Below are 18,016 nucleotides of genomic sequence, written 5' to 3'. Positions count from 1 at the left end.
GGGGTGGGGGTGGCCTGAGGCTCTGGGCCAGGCTCAGGCCTGTGTGTGTGTCGTCTCCAAGCTCGCCTGGACCCTGTGTCTCCTTTTTATTTTTGCAGTCGGCAGATTTGAGGCCTCTGTGCCCAGGATGGGTGGGCATGTGGGGCTGACTCACACTGCTCCATTGCCCCCACTGACAGCCCCCTCTTCCTTAAGGTCTCACTCATAAATACAGCTCCTTCTCCAGGGCTCCTTAGGGGCCCTGGTGTGGTGGGACAAGACTTGACCATCAGGGAAGACTTGGCTGGTCCATGGAGGGCTGCCCAGAGGAGGTAACAACCTGAATGAGTCAGTGAGGGCACCCGGTTGGGGATGGGGGGGGTCGGGAGGTGGAGGGTGAGCCTTGGCCACCTTCATCTTTATGGCGGGCTCAACCATGCTCTGGCACCTGAGTGGTCCTTGCTCTAAGGCCCCTGAAAGTGGAGTGAGGGCTGAACTTCACCCCTTCTCTTCCTTCTACTGAGGACAATCCAGGTTGAGTGGGTACTGAGGCCTATGCATGTTTATCTGTTTTAGAAAAAGAATATAAAATTACGAATTCAAAAATAGAAATAAGTGCATTAAAATGAGGAAAAAATGGTGAGAGATTATAAATGTTAAAAAGCTGACACTACAGGGGCTCCTGGGTGGCTTATCCTGTTAAGCGTCCGACTCTTGATCTCAGCTCAGGTCTTGATCTCAGGGTTGTGAGTTCAAGCCCCACTTTGGGCTCCACAATGGGCATGAAGCCTACTTAAGAAAAAAAAAAGTGATGCTACAATGCAAAATCCAGACCAATAATGTGTTTGTGGCGACTTCCTAACACATTAATACTTGTACCCCTATACTTTCTGGCTGCTGACTCTGATAACCTCTATATAGGATGAAGATTTTGTAGTACAGAGGGGACATATCCTCTATACACAGAAAATAGATGAATTCAGTCTTCCTTCTAACATGGTTGATTGTTGAAATTTGTGTTTTAATTATTGATAGTTTAGAAAATCCCTCTCCTAAACTATTATTGATGATGTCACATAAATTGGATGTTTTTCAAATTTGGAAAACTGTCATCAACTTGCTTTCATACAGAAGCTCTATATTTTGGAAGAATTTCCCAAAGGTAGGCTCTGGCTCCACATACATTTCAAAACTTGTTTTCTCTCCATGGCTCACAATTTTTCTAGCACCGGGCACTCTGGGGCACGTGCTAAATGCAATAGGATCCTGCATTTCTGTCCTGACCAGAAGCTCTGTCTGACCTGGCAGGAGGTTCCTGGAGGCCTCATGTACCAGGACAGAAATGACAAGGTGAATGCACACCCGAGTGGAGCAACCACATTAGGTCCCTCTAAACCCCGGCCAAGTGTGTCCCCTTAGTAGACTTGGAGGTGGTCCCCTTTCAGGGAAGCCCGCTGCTGCCAGTCATCAAGAAGGGTCTCAGCTGCAGGCGGCCTCGTCACAGCTAGTTTTTGCCCTTGGCGCAACCCTTTCTCTCTCTCCCTCAGATGCTGATCTCGACTCCCTGGTAAATGTCCTAATCTCCCTCTGGGGAGTCCGCTTCCTAGAGAACCCAACCTGGGACAATCCCCAACCCACCTTCCTCTTGGCTGAACCCCCCAAATGTTATAACTTCTCCAGTATCCCCGTAAGAGGTGAGGTAGTATGGAGGGATTGACTAGAAAAGGACAGAGGTTCTAACTACATGCAGTTAGAATATCTTCATTCCGCGAGTTTAAAAAAGACTTGCCTCTATGGACACACTCCTGGGGCTCCTCCCAAGGCCTGGAAGAGAAGGGCATTGAAGCTTGAGATTCATCAGCCTCTTGTTAGGCCCACTTCTACATTCTACAAGGTTCAGTAAGCACCTACCATTTGCTAGTCTATTGTGGATACCAGGATCCATTGATGTACAGAACAGAACCGGCTCCTCTCTTACTCAAATGGGAGGGTGGTGGTGGTGGTGGTGGTGGCGGTGGTGGCGGTGGTGAAACCAACTCAATAAAAGCCATGACTCTGCAGAGATGTGCTGGCCTAGTCAGGGCAGTGGGCGGCAGGTGGGTGGGGGCATGGAGCAAAGGTGGGCTGACTGCTGACACTTGAAAAGTGAGGTGACTAAAGTAGGGGACAGTGCTCCAGTCAGAATGACAGGTCCTTGTGGAGGGTGTGGGGGTGGACCTTGGCCTGGTCCAGGAACTATAAGATGGTCAGAATTTCAGTGGAAAGAAGGAGCCCTGGAGAGGAGGAAGGGGCAGGCTGGGGAGGGACAGGGTTTGGTACCTCCTGGTGAGGATATGGTGGGCAGAATAGTGGCCCCTCAAGATGCCCATGGAATCTGTGGATATGTTATAGTACCTGGCAAAAAGAACTTGGTAGATGGAATTAAAGATCTTTCTGGATTATTTTGCTAGGCTCAATGGAATCACATGAGCCCTTAAAAGTGATGAAGAGGGCAGGAGAGTTGGTTAGATTTAAATTGTCAGAGGTACTTGATCCTCTGTTTCTGGTTTTGAAGATGGGGGAAGGGATCTCCCACCATCTAAAAATCCAAGGAATTCAGGCGAGCTCTGGAAGCTGGAGATAACTCTCTGGTGACAGCCAGCAAGAAAACAGGAACCTCAGACCTACAACCACTAGGATCTAAATTCTACCAACAACCCAAATGATCAAGGACACAAATTCTCTCCTAGAACCTCCAGAAATGAACATAGCCCTGCTGATGCCTTAATTTCAGCCAAATGAGATACATGTTGGACTTTGAGCCTATAGAATGGTGAGGTAATAAATTTGTGTTCTGAGCCATTGAGTCTGAGGTAATTTGTCATGCTGGCAATAGAAAACTAATACAGATGTTGATATCGAGAGCAAGGTACTACTGTAACAAAGTCCAGAAACATGGAAATGGCTTTGGAATTGAGCAGTGAACAAAAGTTGGAAGAATGTCAAGGAGCATAATGGAAAAAGCCAAGACAGCCTTAAACCGTTAGCAGAAATCTTGACTTTGAGAATGCTGCCAGCGAGGGTTCAGAAGGAAATGAGGAACATGTTATTGGAAACCAGGAGGTTTCCTTTCCTCCTTCTCTCCTTTCCAGGAGGAAAGCTTAGTGGAGTTGTGTCCAGCAGTTTGGTGAAAGGCAGAACTTGTGAATGATGAAAGTGGACATTAAGTAGAGGAGATTTCCAAGGAAACTGTTGAAAATTCAGCCTCTGCTCTTTTTGCTATTTATGGTAAAATGCAAGAGGAGGGAGAAAGATTGAGAGAAAAATGGTCAAAACAGAACCAGGACCTGATACTGGAAATTCTCAGCCAACTGTCCAAAAAAACACTTTCCCCCAAATTATTGGAGTTGATATAATTCTTTTTTTGTAATAAAATTTTTTTTAATGTTTTATTTTTTGAGAGACAGAAAGAGACACAGTGAGGGCAGGAGAGTGGCAGAGAAAGAGGGAGACATAGAATCTAAAGTGGGCTCCAGGCTCTGAGCTATCAGCACAGAGCCCCATGCGGGGCTCGAACCCACAAATGCGAGATCATGACCTGAGCCAAAGTCAGATTCTCAACCGACTGAGCCACCCAGGCACCCCTATATAATTCTAATCAAATTAGGCTTTTCTTTTAGATGGAATATTCTTTTTACAAATCATTTAGAACAGGGTGTGACATCACAAAAGATGGCAGAGTAGGACTCTCCAGGAATCCTTTCCGCCACCAAAATAACTATCAAGCTAGCAGAAACTGCAGCAGCTATTTTTGGAACTCAGAAGTCTAGTTGAACACTTGCAGCATCCAAGGGAGAACTTGATGAAGAATTCAATGAATTTCCCTGTTTCAACCCCCACCGGCTGAAGCAGCTTCCCAGCTGCAGGGAATTTAAGTAGACCTCACCCCCCACCCCCATCCCCACCTTTCCTTTGGGAGCAAGACGTTTAAGGAAATCTTTGTCAGGTCACTGGCTGATTGCAGAAATAATAAATTAGAAACTTCAATTACTACACACAACAAGGAATATACACTTTGTGAAAGTAGTATGGAATGGTCATGATGGTTCCACTCCTCAACAAGCTGAAATCAGCAATCCCTAAAGAGAGAATTCGATATGTAACACTCAGAACGTCCAGTTCTCAACAAACATTACAAAATATGCTAAGAAATGGGAAAGTGAGGCCCATTTGCAGAGAAAAAAAAGAAACCTGACAGGAAACATCCCTAAGTACGCCCAGGCAATGGAATTGTTAGTGAAAGGACACTATAGACAAATAGCTAAAGAAAACCAGAAAAATAATATCTGCCTAAAATTAGAATATCAGCAAAAACGAAAATTTTAAGGGGCACCTGGGTGGCTCAGTCGGTTGGGTGTCCAACTTCAGCTCAGGTCATGATCTCATGGCTCGTGGGTTTGAGCCCCATGTCGGGTTCTGTGCTGACAGCTCAGAGCCTGGAGGCTGCTTAGGATTCTGTGGCTCCCTCTCTCTCTCTGCCCCTCCCCTGCTCATGCTCTGTCTCTCTCTCTCTCCTTCAAAAATAAATAAACATTAAAAAAATTAAATAGGAAAAAAACCCACAAAATTTTAAGTGGATCTAAAAATTCTGGAGCTGAAGACTAGAATAACCAAAATGGAAAACTCACGAGAAGGGTTCAGCAACAGATTGGAGCAGACAGAAGAAAGGGTCAGTGAGCTTAAAAGTAAGATGACTGAAATTATCCAGTCTGAGAATCGGAAAGAAAAAGGATAGAGAAAAAATGTGCAGCTCTTGAGGAACCTGTAGGACACTATCAAGCAGAAAAATATATGCATTGCGGAAGTTTCAGGCAGAGTAGAAAGAGAGAAAGGGGCAGAAAAAAATTTTTGAATAATGGCCACCCCTTTCCCCTCATATCTGATGAAAGGCACATCCAAAAAGTTTGGTCTGGTGGTATGGGGCTTAGCATAAATGACTATTTTGGATCTCTTGTTTTTAACAACATATGTTGTACAATCCCACCAATATGAGATACTTAAAATAGGCAAGTTTATACAGAAAAAAAGTAGAATCGAGATTATCAGGGGCTGGAAGAAGAAGGAAATGGTCAGTTATTTTCTGTTTAGGATGCTGAAAAAGTTCTGGAAATAGTGGTGACGATTGCACAACATTTTGGATGTAATTAATGCCACTGAGTTGTATACTTAGTAGTTAAGATACTAAATTTTATGTATATGTTAGGACAATGTAAATCTAAAAAAAATTTTTTAAATAGGAAAAAATCCAGAATAAACTGGTGAGTATATCAAACAAATATTGAGTGAGAAGAGTAAGTTGAGTGCCAGAGCCTTCTCAGGCAGCCCACACAGACCTGGTTACGTGTTTGAGAATTTCTGGGGTGGGTAATAAAGGAGATATGGATAGAGATGGATAGAAAAAGAAGGTCTGGTCAAGAAATGTTGTTAGAGGGGCACCTGGTTGGCTCAGTTGGTAAAGCATGTGACTCTTGATCTCAGGGTCATGAGTTCAAGCCCCACGTTGAGCATAGAGATCACTTAGTAATAATAGAAATGCTGTTAGAAAGTTCAGTTTGCAACTTAGGGAGAAAAAGGATATTTTGACTTCACCTCATTCCATATACCAAGTAAATTCCAAAGAACAGTGAATCATCAAAGACTCTTGCCAAGTTATTGCAATGGCTGCTGCTTGTACTTGACTTTTCAGTAAACATTTCCTTTTTGACCAACATCTTGAAACACATCCTTCCCCAGACTCCTACATCACACTTCCTGGTTGTATCATTGCCTTTCCCTTCTCACGCTAGGGTAGCAGTGGGGATGGGGGACGGGGATGTAGAAGACTGGATATAGAAATTATTTGGAACAGAATTTACTAAAGGATTAAGTGGGAAATTTGAGAGAGGAATCAAGATGGCTCCTAGATTTTTTTAAAAGTTTATTTACTTATTTTGATAGAGAACAAAGGAGAGAGAATCTCAAGCAGGCTCTGTGCTATCAGTGCAGTGGCTCCTGGTTGTTGTTGTTGTTGTTGTTGTTTTAAGAGAGAGACAGCAGGGAAGAGGGGCAGGAGAAAGAGCATCTTTTTTTTTTTTTAACATTTATTTATTTTTGAGAGACAGAGGCAGAGTGCAAGTAGGGGAGGGGCAAAGAGAGAGGGAAACACAGAATCTGAAGCAGGCTCCAGGCTCTGAGCTGGCAGCACAGAGCCTGACTTGGGGCTCAAATCCGTGAACCGTGAGATCATGACCTGAGCCAAAGTTGGACGCTTAACCTACTGAGCCACCCAGGTACTCTGGGAGAGAGAGAATCTTAAGCAGGCTCCATGCTGAGCATGGAGCCCAATATAGGGCTTGATCCCATGACCCTTGGATCATGACCTGAGCCCAAATCAGATAGATGCTCAACCAACGGAGTCACCCAGGCACCCCAGTGGCTCCAAGATTTTTAACCTGAGCAACTGGGTTAATGGAGGTGTCATTTACAGAGATGAAAGCAATTATAGGAGGAATAGGTTTGGGAGGGACAGTGAAGAGTTCAGTGTTAGCCATGTTTAATTCTCTAGGGGAGATAGTGAATTATGGGAATATAGGAGCCATTGTATGTACAGACAGCACTGAAGCCATGAGGCTGGATGAGATGACCAGAAAGCAGTCTTGATCAGGACGGGAAGAGGTAGCCAGACCTGAGCCCTGGGCTCTCACTCTGTTAGATTGGGAGGTGAGGAAGAACCAGCCAAGGTTCTTGGATTGTCCAGGGAGGAGTGTCCAGGGAGGTAGGACAAGAACAGCGGAGTATGGGAACCTGAAGGTGGAGAAAGGATGAGGGTCTCATGAGGAAAAAGTGTCCAATTACATTGAAGGAGGCCACTAGAGCTCCCTGGTTGCCAGGACAGATGTGGTTTTTGAGGAGTGATGTGGGCATTGGACTGGAGTGGATTTGGGAGAGAATGGGAGGAGAAGAATTGCATGCAGGGAACTCTTTGGGGGAGCTCTGCCAGAAGGGTATAGGATGTGGTGGTCACTGGAGGAGGTTGTCATAGGCAAGAGAAGCCTAAGGAGATGTGGTAACTAAATGTGATGTGGTATCCTGGATGGAATCCTAGAATGAGGCGGGGGTGGGAGGTAGAAACTAAGGTAAATTGAATAAACTATAGACTTTAGTTAGTAATAGTGTACTGATATTGGTTCATTAATCACAATCAATGTACCTTAATAATGTCAGATGTTAATAATATAGGAAACTGTGCACATGTGTATAAGGGGGATACATATGGGAATTCTCAACTATCTGCTCAACTTTTCTGTAAATATAAAACTTAAAACTGAAGTTTTAAAAAAGTGGAAAGATGTACTAATTAGAAGATTCTATTTCATTTTATTTTTCACGTCTAAATCAGTGCTTCACACACTGAAGCATCTTTTGTCTGCTTTTTGTAAAAGACAGTTATAATTTACATTTGACATTTTTTGAAAGATCGCAAAGACAAAACAATAAAGCACGTATCAATCATGTAGAGTTCAGAATTATGCTCTTTCAAAAGTAACTTTTTTTGTAGAAACTAAAAATTCTGCATTAAAATAACAGAAGTGTATTCTCCTTCCCCTCAATCCATTTTCCAGAAGTCATTCGGCTAAAAGTTTCGAGGGAGTTCCTCCAGAATTTTTTCTATGAGGTCTACTAGAAAAGGCACATCGCTTCGTATGTGTGTTTTTTCAAACAAGGAATCCTATTTCACAAATTGGTCTCTATACTGTTCCTTTTTCTTAGCAATATATTGGGTTTTTGTTTTGTTTTTTAGAGAGAAGGGATTCTTTAAAAATGTTTTTTATTTATTTTTGGGAGAGAGAGAGAGAGAGAGCAAGAGCCGGGGAGGGGCAGAGGAAGGGGGAGACACAATTCACGCTCCAGGCTCTGAGCTGTCAGCATAGAGCCCTACGCGGGGCTCGAATTCGTGAACCAGGAGATCATTACCTGAGCCAAAGTCGGACGGCCAACCGACTGAGCCACCACCCATGCGCCCCTTAGCAACATCTTGTTAACTTCCTTCGATGTCAGGCATCTGAATCTGCTTCACCCTTTAAAGAGAAAACCGCAATCAGAAGCTATCTCATAGTCCCAGGAGCCCTCGCTGGTGCTTTACCCGGGGCGGGGGCTCCCATTCTCAGACACGCGGCGGCTGCAGCCCTACACAGCGCTGCAACTCCGAGTACACAGTGGATTCGGGACGCCCGCGGTTCGTGAGAAATATCGCGCATCCTGCCTCCCACGGGTGAAAGGGGAAGAGGAACTGGACTGCGAACGGACCCGCGGAGGCCAGGTGGGTTGATGTGTGCAGGTACCGGTGGACACCCGGACAGAGTCACCGACTAGCCGCCTGTGAATATCCATGGTCTCCGCTAGGAGGCGGCCGAGCGCCATATTTGCGGTAGTGCGCCTGCGCCTCGGACGCCGCTGCGTCCACTCTACGCAAGCGTGGCGCGACCTGGCGCTGACTGGAGCTCGAAGATGGCGGCTTCCGCAGTTTGCCGGGCGGCTAGCGCCGGGACTCGAGTGCTGCTTCGCACCCACCGCTCGGTGAGGCGACAGCGAGAGCACAAGGCCGCGGAGCGCGGGGCTTCGGAACCCGAACGGGGAGTGGACTGTTAGCGGCGACGGGTCGAGATTGGGGAGGTTCCGGGGTCAGGGCCATGGGAAGGTCACGGCGCTGAGCGGGGATAGGAGTCTCGCGGCTGACCGGAGGTCCGGGGACGGGGTTCCCACTGCTGGCCTGGGAGCCGAGGAGCGATCCCGCAACCCAGCCCTAAGTCTCGGTTGTCCCTTTCCAGCAGCCGGCCCTGCTGAGGTCGCCTGCCTTGAGGACCACCGCCACCTTCGCTCAAGCTCTCCAGAGCGTGCCAGAGACACAGGTCAGCTTGCTGGACAACGGGCTGAGAGTGGCCTCCGAGCAGTCCTCCCAGCCTACCTGCACGGTGAGCGGGGCCCCCTCTTGGGAGGTCGCCTCCATACTGCTCCTGGCGTCTTTTCTCAGGACAGGGTGTGACCTTGGGCTCGAGGCTTCTGTGGTTTGGGTCAGACTTCTCTCCGCCGCTGGATTGATTCTGCTACCTTAATCCCGACCCCAGCTAGGCTTGACTTCTTGGGCCATTCCTTACTATAACACTCATTTAGCAGATGATGCCTGCCAAGCAGGAGGCCAAGTTCCTTTCCAGCGTTTTCCTTTCCTTAAGCAGCGCATACGAGAGAAGTGATCCTGTTTTCATTTTACAGTGAGGAAAATGGGTTTCAGAGACCTAAGGTGACTGCTAAACTCATGGCCCAAAGTCATGATCTCCTGGCTAGACCACTCACGCACTTGCGAAAGGAATGCATTTGAAGATTCCAAAGAAATGGATGACTTTCCAAAAAATACAAATTTTCAAAATTGACTTAAGGAGAGAAATCTTGGCTAGATACAGTATATGAATAGGTGAGAAGATTCTCAAGATGTAATCCTCTTCTCTGGACCCCACACTCCAGGGTTAAGTTGTTTTATTGGTAAATTCTTCTGGTTTTTCAGGAACAGATAATGTCTTTTGTTATAAGTTGTTACTAAATACAGTAAAAGATCATGGGCAGCTTCCTTATATGACACTGCTATGAACTGATCTGTTAAGACAGTTTGGGAGATGGGGCACCTGGATGGCTCAGTTGGTTAAGTGTCTGACTCTTGGTTTTTGGCTCAGGTCAGGATCTCAAGGTTTGGGCATTCAAGTCCTGCCATTGGGCCCTGCACTGACCACGCAGAATCTGTTTGGGATTCTCTCTCTCTGTCCCTCCTCTGTTCACACTCTCTCCCTCTCTCAAAATAAGTAAATAAACTTAAAAAAAAAAAAAAAAGTTTGGGAGAGAATGCTGTATTTCATGGACTCTGAGACGCTCTAGATTGTAAGGGGCACCACTGTGCTCCAAATGCCAGAGAAAGATCGCTGTCAGTTATAATCCAAAGATAACAGGTTGTTAGGCGAACTCTACTTCCTAAGATGTTAGTTATGAAATAGATGTCAGTGTAAGAATTTACAACATATGTGTATCAGCATCTCTTAGGAAAGTAAATGTGAAATTTTTAAATCAACTGTGAAGGAAAATTAAAAGACTAGAACTATGTGACCTATGTGAGGTGCATGGTGTGGTGTGTGTTTCATAGCACACCAGGAGACTATTAAGAAAATCATGCGAGGGGCCCCTGGGTGGCTCAGTCGGATAAGCGTCCAACTTCTGCTCAGGTGATGATCTTGAGGTTCGCGAATTTGAGCCCCGTGTCGGACTCTGTGCTCACAGCGCAGAGCCTGGAGCCTGCTTTGGATTCTGTGTTTCCCTCTCTCAGCTCCTCCCCCGCTCACACCCTGTCTCTCTTTCTCTCAAAAATAAATAAGCATTAACAAAAAATTTTTTTTTTCTTAATTATGGGATTCTCTCATTGGGTGCCAAGGAGACACTGTGCAATGTTAGGTATCCAGGTCTGATTAAAACTTTTTTTTAATAATTGTGAGTGAGGGGCGCCTGGGTGGCGCAGTCGGTTAAGCGTCCGACTTCAGCCAGGTCACAATCTCGCGGTCCGTGGGTTCGAGCCCCGCGTCAGGCTCTGGGCTGATGGCTCGGAGCCTGGAGCCTGTTTCCGATTCTGTGTCTCCCTCTCTCTCTGCCCCTCCCCCGTTCATGCTCTGTCTCTCTCTGTCCCAAAAATAAAAAAAAAAAAAAAAAAAAAAAACGTTGAAAAAAAAAAAAATAATTGTGAGCGAAGTCTACTTGCTTAATAGGATAAAACATTCAGCGTCTAAACCAACAGCTTCCTTCCTTAATGGGGAAATGAAAGAATCACCAGAACAAAGGTAGGGTATAATTTTTAGAAAAGAGAAAATAAATTGTTGTTTGCAAATGATGTGTTGCTTGCCTAGAAAAAATTAAAAAATCAACTGAAAAGCAAGACAGAATATAAAAAGTTCATATTGGTAATGGAGCCGAGTGAATGTGCACAGTTAGAAACTTCCTTGGAGTAGGTCCTTTTTCAGCCAGTGCCTGTGCCCAGGGCATAGCTGTATCTCCAAGCACAGGGGGCCTACTGAGACAGCTCTCCCCCACTCTGGGACCATGAGCCCCATCCTGGGGCTTCTGCTGAGTCACCCAGAGTAGGGTGTGAGTGGAGTCTGGGGTGGTTTGTGTGTTACCTTTGTTGGTGGCTTCTCGTCCAGGTCGGGGTATGGATTGATGTTGGCAGCCGTTACGAGACTGAGAAGAACAACGGGGCAGGTTACTTTCTGGAGCATCTGGCTTTCAAGGTGAGGCTCCTGAAGTCCTGCATCACCCCTGGGCTTACAGCTGCCTGTTGTCCCTCCTGAGGATGCAGGTCAGCAAAGCCAACCTCTTCAATTATGGGCTTCAGCTAGGGGGGCGATCTCTGGCTGGCCTTTCTGGGAGGAACCATGAGGGCTTGGCCTCTCCTGAGTGAGCACTTACCTGGTCAGCCCCTGCACAAGGCTCCTAGAGCCAGAAAAAAACCCAGGGAGCTGCGGGAACCCCACTCCTCACAGAGAGGCCAGGCCTTTGTTATGTGCGCACGCTGGTGTGGAATCGAACACGTAGATAGATAACGGGCATTTTAACAAATTCACAGACACAGGCAAGTTGTGTTCTTGTGAAATGTTCTGCTCTGGCAGAATATCCGGACATCTCTTGTTTGTAGAAGTAAATACTGAGCTTTCTTGAAGGTGGGGACAGTCACCACCCTCAGCCCCTAAGCCAGCCCATGTTGGTATGGAGTCTGAGTTTTTTGAATGAATGAAAAAATGGAGAAGGAGATATGGATCGGTAGGGGTGTGGAGCAGGACCGGGTAGGTAGCTTAGCCAGCAGCAGCATCACAGATGTGTATGTAGATCTCAACATGCGTGTGTGTGTGCCCGTGGACAGCAACACCCACACATACATAGGGGACTGGGGTCGAGTCCCACAGAGGTGTCCACTAGCACATACACAGTCATATGAATGGCATGGGGGTAGAGTGGGTAATGACAGTGTCATCTAAACATTGATGTGACATAATCTGGCTATGACTGTCAGTAAGGTGATTGGTAAGATCAGGCTGCTATGGGGATCTGGATTTCAGGCAGCACTTGCACTGACCGTGCCCTTCTCTCCTGGCCCCTGGCTGTCTCCATTCTGTTAGCCCATGATACTGTGGCCTGCTCGGCACTTGGTGAGGACAGACTGTAGACTGTACATCCCCATAGTCTTTGATGAGGAAGGTGCCTGTAGACCACTGGTCCTGCTGGGACTTTAGCCTTTGAAGATAGGGGTCCTCAGTTCCCATGTGGCTCCTGATGGTCGTGTTGATATCTGGTTCCAGGGAACAAAAAATCGGCCTGGCAACGCCTTGGAGAAGGAGGTGGAGAGCATGGGGGCCCATCTCAATGCCTACAGCACCCGGGAGCACACAGCATACTACATCAAGGCGCTATCCAAGGACCTGCCAAAAGGTAACATCTGGAGGATGGGGCAGGGACGGGGATAGGACTTCAGGGGTACAGAGGACAGGCCCCCAGGAACTTGGCCTGGCTGAAGAGTGGGGTTACCATGACAGCAGATCCTTGCCGCAGGGCAGGCAGGCATGCCAGGCCTGGGGGTTTTGTGCTGTTACCGGCCTGCAGTGGCCCCACCTGCCCTTTGGTTCCCAAACCTGCCCTTCTCACGTCCAGCTGTGGAGCTCCTGGCCGACATTGTGCAGAACTGTGCCCTAGAAGACTCCCAGATTGAGAAGGAGCGTGATGTGATCCTACAGGAGCTGCAGGAGAATGATGCATGTATGCGGGACGTGGTCTTTGACTACCTGCACGCCACAGCATTCCAGGGCACACCTCTAGCCCAGGCTGTGGAGGGGCCCAGCGGGAATGTCAGGTGAGGGTTGGCTGGGCCTGTGCTGGAATGTGTTCAAGCCCCGTCCACACGAGTTTGGTTTTAGTTGCCCTTTGCTATTATACGTTCTTAATTTGCACAACTGGAAATGTTTTCTCTGTGCCCTGTGGTCCTTGCAGGGCTTTTTAAATACCTGTACGGTCTTCACTCACATTGCGGGCTTCTTTGTAGGGTATGATTCTGTGCGTGTCCTGAAATCCTGAGGGAGGGAGCGTTGGGAATCTGTGTGGCTCCTTGTTCCCGGGTGGGATAAGCACTGATACCGCCCCTTGAGAACCTCACAGCATCAGCTCACCCCCTCAGAGAGGAAGGACTGAGCCTGACCTAAAGGCAGACGTGAAGCGGGGCCCCAGAGGACTGGGCGACAGAGATGAGAAAGGGGATTGAGGGCTGTGCTAGGGCTTGCTCCCTGGAGAAGCCATGTCTTCCCTTGTCTGTCTCCTCAGCACTGTTTTGTGAGGCCCAGACTGCTGTGGTTTGGGAGAGGCATTAAGCCATTGGCCATATGTCTTGCAGGAAGCTATCTCGTGCAGACCTGACCGAGTATGTCAGCAGGCATTACAAGGCCCCTCGCATGGTGCTCGCAGCAGCCGGAGGTGAGTGATGGGCTCCCTGAAGCCCTGTGGTAATGGGTGCATGGGCACCAGCCTTGCTTACTGGAGCCCAGGTCTCTTGGTTCTGACCACAAGGGATCTTCCACTCCTGGGCACCCTGTTCCTGTCTTGTTCTTGTGGAGAGTGATCTCTCTCCCATGCTCTCTGAGGTGGGAGGGCATTCTGCCCTACCACCACCACTGGGACCTGCCACATAGGGATGCTGCTCCCCCTCATTAGTACAGGCCTTTCTCAGCCCCACCTTTGTTAGGAGATCCAGTTTGCAGGCTGGTGGGAGATACTAGCCCCAGGTTTGTTCCTTGTAGCTTTGCTGGTGGGCAGGCCAGACACTGGGGTGTGACAACACACATTCAGTGACAAACCGGGAAGTGCTTTCAAGGGGAGGCACCCAGTGGCAGGGGGACTGAAATGGAGGACCCAGAGTTGGAGGTTAGGGGGTGCTCTTGGAACACATTATTGTTGGAACTGAGGTCTAAAGAATAGGGGGGTCATTCAGGTGAGGAGTGGGGAGCCCGAGCAGAGGGGCAGGGCGGTGTCATGGCCTGACGCTTGGCTGCCACATGGAGGGCCAAAGCAGAGGCAGGCCAGCCAAGGAGGGGCTGTGGCATGTTTCTGGTGGGAGGCAGCAGGAGCAAGGGAGGGAGGTGGATGGACTCAGGATGGTTCTATAGATGGAAATCTGCAGGAGGTCTGGCCGTGGTGGGGAGGGTGGGATTAAGGATGTTTCTCTAGCTTGTGGTCTTGGCAGCTGGATGGGTGAAAAGGACTGATGAAAAGAGCATGATTGGTGGCTTCAGGGCCTGGGAACCTGGGAACCAAGAGCAGTGTAAGCTAGTGACATGTGAGATTGTGTTGAGTCCAGTGGGGTCCGGGCACCTACTGGTCGAGATGCTAGAGCAGCAGAGGCCTCCTCTTGTCAAGGCGAGGATGTGAAGTCTGCAGGGGTCCTGAGGGCCTGAAATTACAATGTTGTTTATAAACGTACCCGGAGCTGGTCACGGCCCTGCAGTAGCACCTCTTTGTGTCCTCTCATTTGCCACCACCCACAGGGCAGCAGCCCCCATCGGCTTGAGGAAGGGCCAGAGGGGCAAAGCAGGACAGGTGGCCTTGTGCCCAGGGAGCCCCCATCTCGTCCTTGATGTGGGTGAGAACGCATCACATGAGGACCCACCTTCAGGCGCAGCATGCAGCTGCTTCCCTGTGGTTGAGGGGACGGATGCTGTTCGATCCTGAGGTGCTTGCCCTGCCCGTGAGGCGGAGTCCGTCTGGCGGATTCTCTTCCCTCACCCTGTCCTGATGTCCTGTTTTCCTTCTGCCGTCTCCCAGCAAGATGGGACGTGGGGTCCTCCCCCTGTGCGTGAGTCCCCTGACTGGTAACCATGCTCTCTGTCTCGGCAGGGGTGGAGCACCGGCAGCTGGTAGATCTCGCCCAGAAGCACTTCAGCGGCGTCTCTGAGACATACACAGAGGACGCTGTGCCCACTCTCGCTCCATGCCGCTTCACTGGCAGCGAGGTAGGTGGCCTTGTGGGCAGGGGTAGTGTTCTCAGCTGGGGCCTCTGGAAGGATGCTTGCATACAAGGTTATCTTCATGACTCCAAAGGTGCCTCAGGAATTGTGAACGGGTCCTGTGGCTGCTGCCTCACAAGCACACACGTTCACGCGCGCATGGGCATGCTTCACCCACACCCTGTACCTTTTCTCGTCGTCCGGACATTGTGGCCGTCCCTCAGTCTCGCCATGTACTGTTTCAGATCCGCCACCGCGACGATGCTCTGCCGTTGGCCCATGTGGCTATTGCGGTAGAGGGGCCTGGCTGGGCCAACCCGGACAACGTGGCCCTCCAAGTAGCCAATGCCATCATTGGCCACTATGACTGCACTTACGGTGGTGGCACGGTAGGTGCCAGGGCGGGCACAGGACTTTGTCCTCAAGGAACAGAGGGTGTCAGGCCGTGGGCTCCTGTACTGGGGTTCAGGGTGTGGACCACAGGCAGGAGGGTGGGTGCTGATGGTCCTTGTCCCGGTAGCACCTGTCCAGCCCACTGGCTGCAGTCGCCGTGGCCAACAAGCTGTGCCAGAGTTTCCAGACCTTCAATATCTGCTACGCAGACACTGGGTTGCTGGGTGCACACTTTGTCTGCGATCGCATGAAAATCGATGACATGATGTTCTTCCTGCAAGGCCAGTGGTGAGTGGCAGCCTAGTACTGCTGGGTGCATTAGGGGCCTTTGAGGACAGTGAGGGGCTAGGAGACAGCACGGTCTCTTGGGATGACCATCCCATCCCCTGCCCTTTTAGGATGCGCCTGTGCACCAGTGCCACAGAGAGTGAGGTGCTCCGGGGCAAAAACATCCTCCGAAATGCCCTGGTGTCTCATCTGGACGGTGAGTGCAGCAGCCCTGTGGGGAGGGGGTGGAGCGCATCCTGGCAGGGACAGCCCCAGTGTAGCCACCATTCCCAACCAAGATGGGAAAGGCAAACTTTGAAGGCCATGCCATACCCCACTCCCACCCCCAGGGGCTTGGCATGTCAGATACAGGTGTGGGTGGGCCAGGTCAACAACAGCCCATCGCTACGGTAGCAGATGGTTGTAGAAGTGAAGGTTGGGATCTGGAGTCTGAGCACAGTCCCAGTGTCAGCCTGGAGCCAGAGCTTCACTGTGTGCCTGTGGTCCGGGACTGGACCGGGTGGACCTGGAAGCCTCCCCTGACCTTGCAGGCACCACTCCTGTGTGTGAGGACATCGGACGTAGTCTCCTGACCTATGGCCGCCGCATTCCCCTGGCCGAGTGGGAAAGCCGGATTGCGGTAATGAGGGCCCCTGGGAGATGTTCTGGAGTCTAGACCTGGCAGGCTCCCCAAAGGGCGGGGAGTTGAGGCCTGACGGTGCAGATTGCTCCCGTAGGCTTCCCTGATGTCCTAGGCCGCGTCACCAGCAGGGGTGGCATAAGTGGAGGGCAGGGCAGAGGCACTGATGGCTGAGGAGATGGGTGGGGCCTGTGGCGGTCTACAGGAGGAGGGCCCTGCCGCCTTTCCCCTTTGGGTAAGGGGGCTGTGCCATGGTTCATATGGAAGATCTTGGTCGGCTGGGTAGTGTTGACTGTCTGAGGTGGTCCCAGGAGCCTGCCTGTCAGTTGCCGTGCTCTGTCTCACCCTGCAGGAAGTGGATGCCAGTGTGGTACGTGAGGTCTGCTCCAAGTACTTCTATGATCAGTGTCCAGCAGTGGCTGGATTTGGTGAGTGGCCTAGGGGGCTTGTTCTTTATCCTTCTCAGGTCTCCTCTTAGGCTCCCCTTCTGCCTCTGCTCCCCCACCCCCCAGCCTAGCCTGGCAGCAGCAAACTGAGGCCCCTGAGAGGCTCTGCCCAATAGCCTGGCTGCCAGGGAGTTCTTGCTCAGAAAACCTGTCCCAGCAGCTCCCTGACTCCCTGCCAAGGTGCCTCCATCAATACCCCACACCCGCCAGGTAACGGACACCTCCATGTATGGGGTGGGGCTCCAAGAGCCAGGGAGCATGAAGGGACAGGCTCAGCACCCCTGGGGGAATGTGCTTTTCCTTTTTTCCACTCAGAGCCTGTCTTGTGCTGCTCCGGGCAGCCCTGGATCGGGTGTGGCGCAGGGCCAGGTGTCCCTGTGCAGGCCAGGCACCCCACCCTGACGCCCCACCCTATCCCCACAGGCCCCATTGAGCAGCTCCCAGACTACAACCGGATCCGTAGCGGCATGTTCTGGCTGCGTTTCTAGGCTGGAAGGCTGTGCTGGCAAGAGGGCGGGGCCGGGGTTCATGGTCTACCTCCCGCCCCCTAACATACCACCTCAGCTCTTCAGACCTGTGTGCGGATTACCTTACCTCCAATAAAAGCCTGTGTTGAGAACTGCGTTGTTCTTCTCTTCACATTGCCATGGAGTCCACTGGGCAGTGGATGGGGGAGCATGGACTTCCCTCCAGTTGTGTATCCCCCAGATCCTTCCATCTTCCCACATGCTGATGTGTCCTCAGCCAGAGGCAAGCGTGGGGGCCACAGCACAGAAGCCGGAAGTCTTTGATGCCTGCAGGAGTTGAAGCCAGATGTTTCCACTTAGCCACATGGGGTATGCTCCTGACTAGTCTGTCCCAAGAGTAGGGTGTGGGAACCCATGCTTTTGCCCTGGTAGAGGTCCCAGCTTGGGAACTCTGGTGGCTCAGGAGGGAAGCGCTTTGATGTGGGCCTTGCGCAATCGCCTTCTGGCAGTCCCTGGTTCCCTGGATGGACCAGGAAGGGCTAAGGACTGTCCCTGAGGAAGCCTCCTTCATAGGTCTACTCTGGATTCTGGGAGGAGGATATAGCCTGGGGCATAGTGTTCCTATTTGATTTCTAACTGTTGCCTGGACAGGCAGGGCAAGAATCCTTTGCCTCGATTTGCCGCTGACTCAGGCTCCGAGAATAGCCCTGAGCTCAGTGGGGCCTGAGCCCCCCT

General features: G+C 50.1%; 1 protein-coding gene across 3 annotated transcripts; it reads left to right on the top strand.

The window, feature by feature from the left end:
• The first annotated feature begins 8,467 nt into the window (after positions 1-8,467).
• On the top strand, positions 8,468-17,433 carry LOC125929310 (cytochrome b-c1 complex subunit 1, mitochondrial). 3 transcript variants are annotated; one of them, XM_049640368.1, is made up of 13 exons: positions 8,468-8,574; positions 8,829-8,969; positions 11,229-11,315; positions 12,381-12,510; positions 12,730-12,928; positions 13,463-13,542; positions 14,959-15,074; positions 15,314-15,457; positions 15,589-15,749; positions 15,860-15,945; positions 16,280-16,368; positions 16,721-16,796; positions 17,238-17,433. In XM_049640368.1, exons 1-13 carry the CDS (start codon positions 8,506-8,508, stop codon positions 17,300-17,302), a joined length of 1,443 nt encoding a protein of 480 aa, XP_049496325.1. In that variant the 5' UTR covers positions 8,468-8,505; the 3' UTR covers positions 17,303-17,433. The 3 variants fall into 3 exon arrangements, with proteins under 3 accessions (XP_049496325.1, XP_049496324.1, XP_049496326.1); XM_049640367.1 differs by having other exon boundaries at positions 8,469-8,574; positions 8,826-8,969; XM_049640369.1 differs by lacking the exon at positions 11,229-11,315 and having other exon boundaries at positions 8,469-8,574; positions 8,826-8,969.
• The last annotated feature ends 583 nt before the right edge of the window (positions 17,434-18,016 follow it).

The sequence above is a fragment of the Panthera uncia genome, chromosome A2 (genome assembly GCF_023721935.1).
Source record: "Panthera uncia isolate 11264 chromosome A2, Puncia_PCG_1.0, whole genome shotgun sequence".
In the NCBI taxonomy this organism is placed as follows: domain Eukaryota; kingdom Metazoa; phylum Chordata; class Mammalia; order Carnivora; family Felidae; genus Panthera; species Panthera uncia.
The sequence above is the reverse complement of the archived record's forward strand: the minus strand, read 5'-3'. Positions and strand labels throughout refer to the sequence as shown.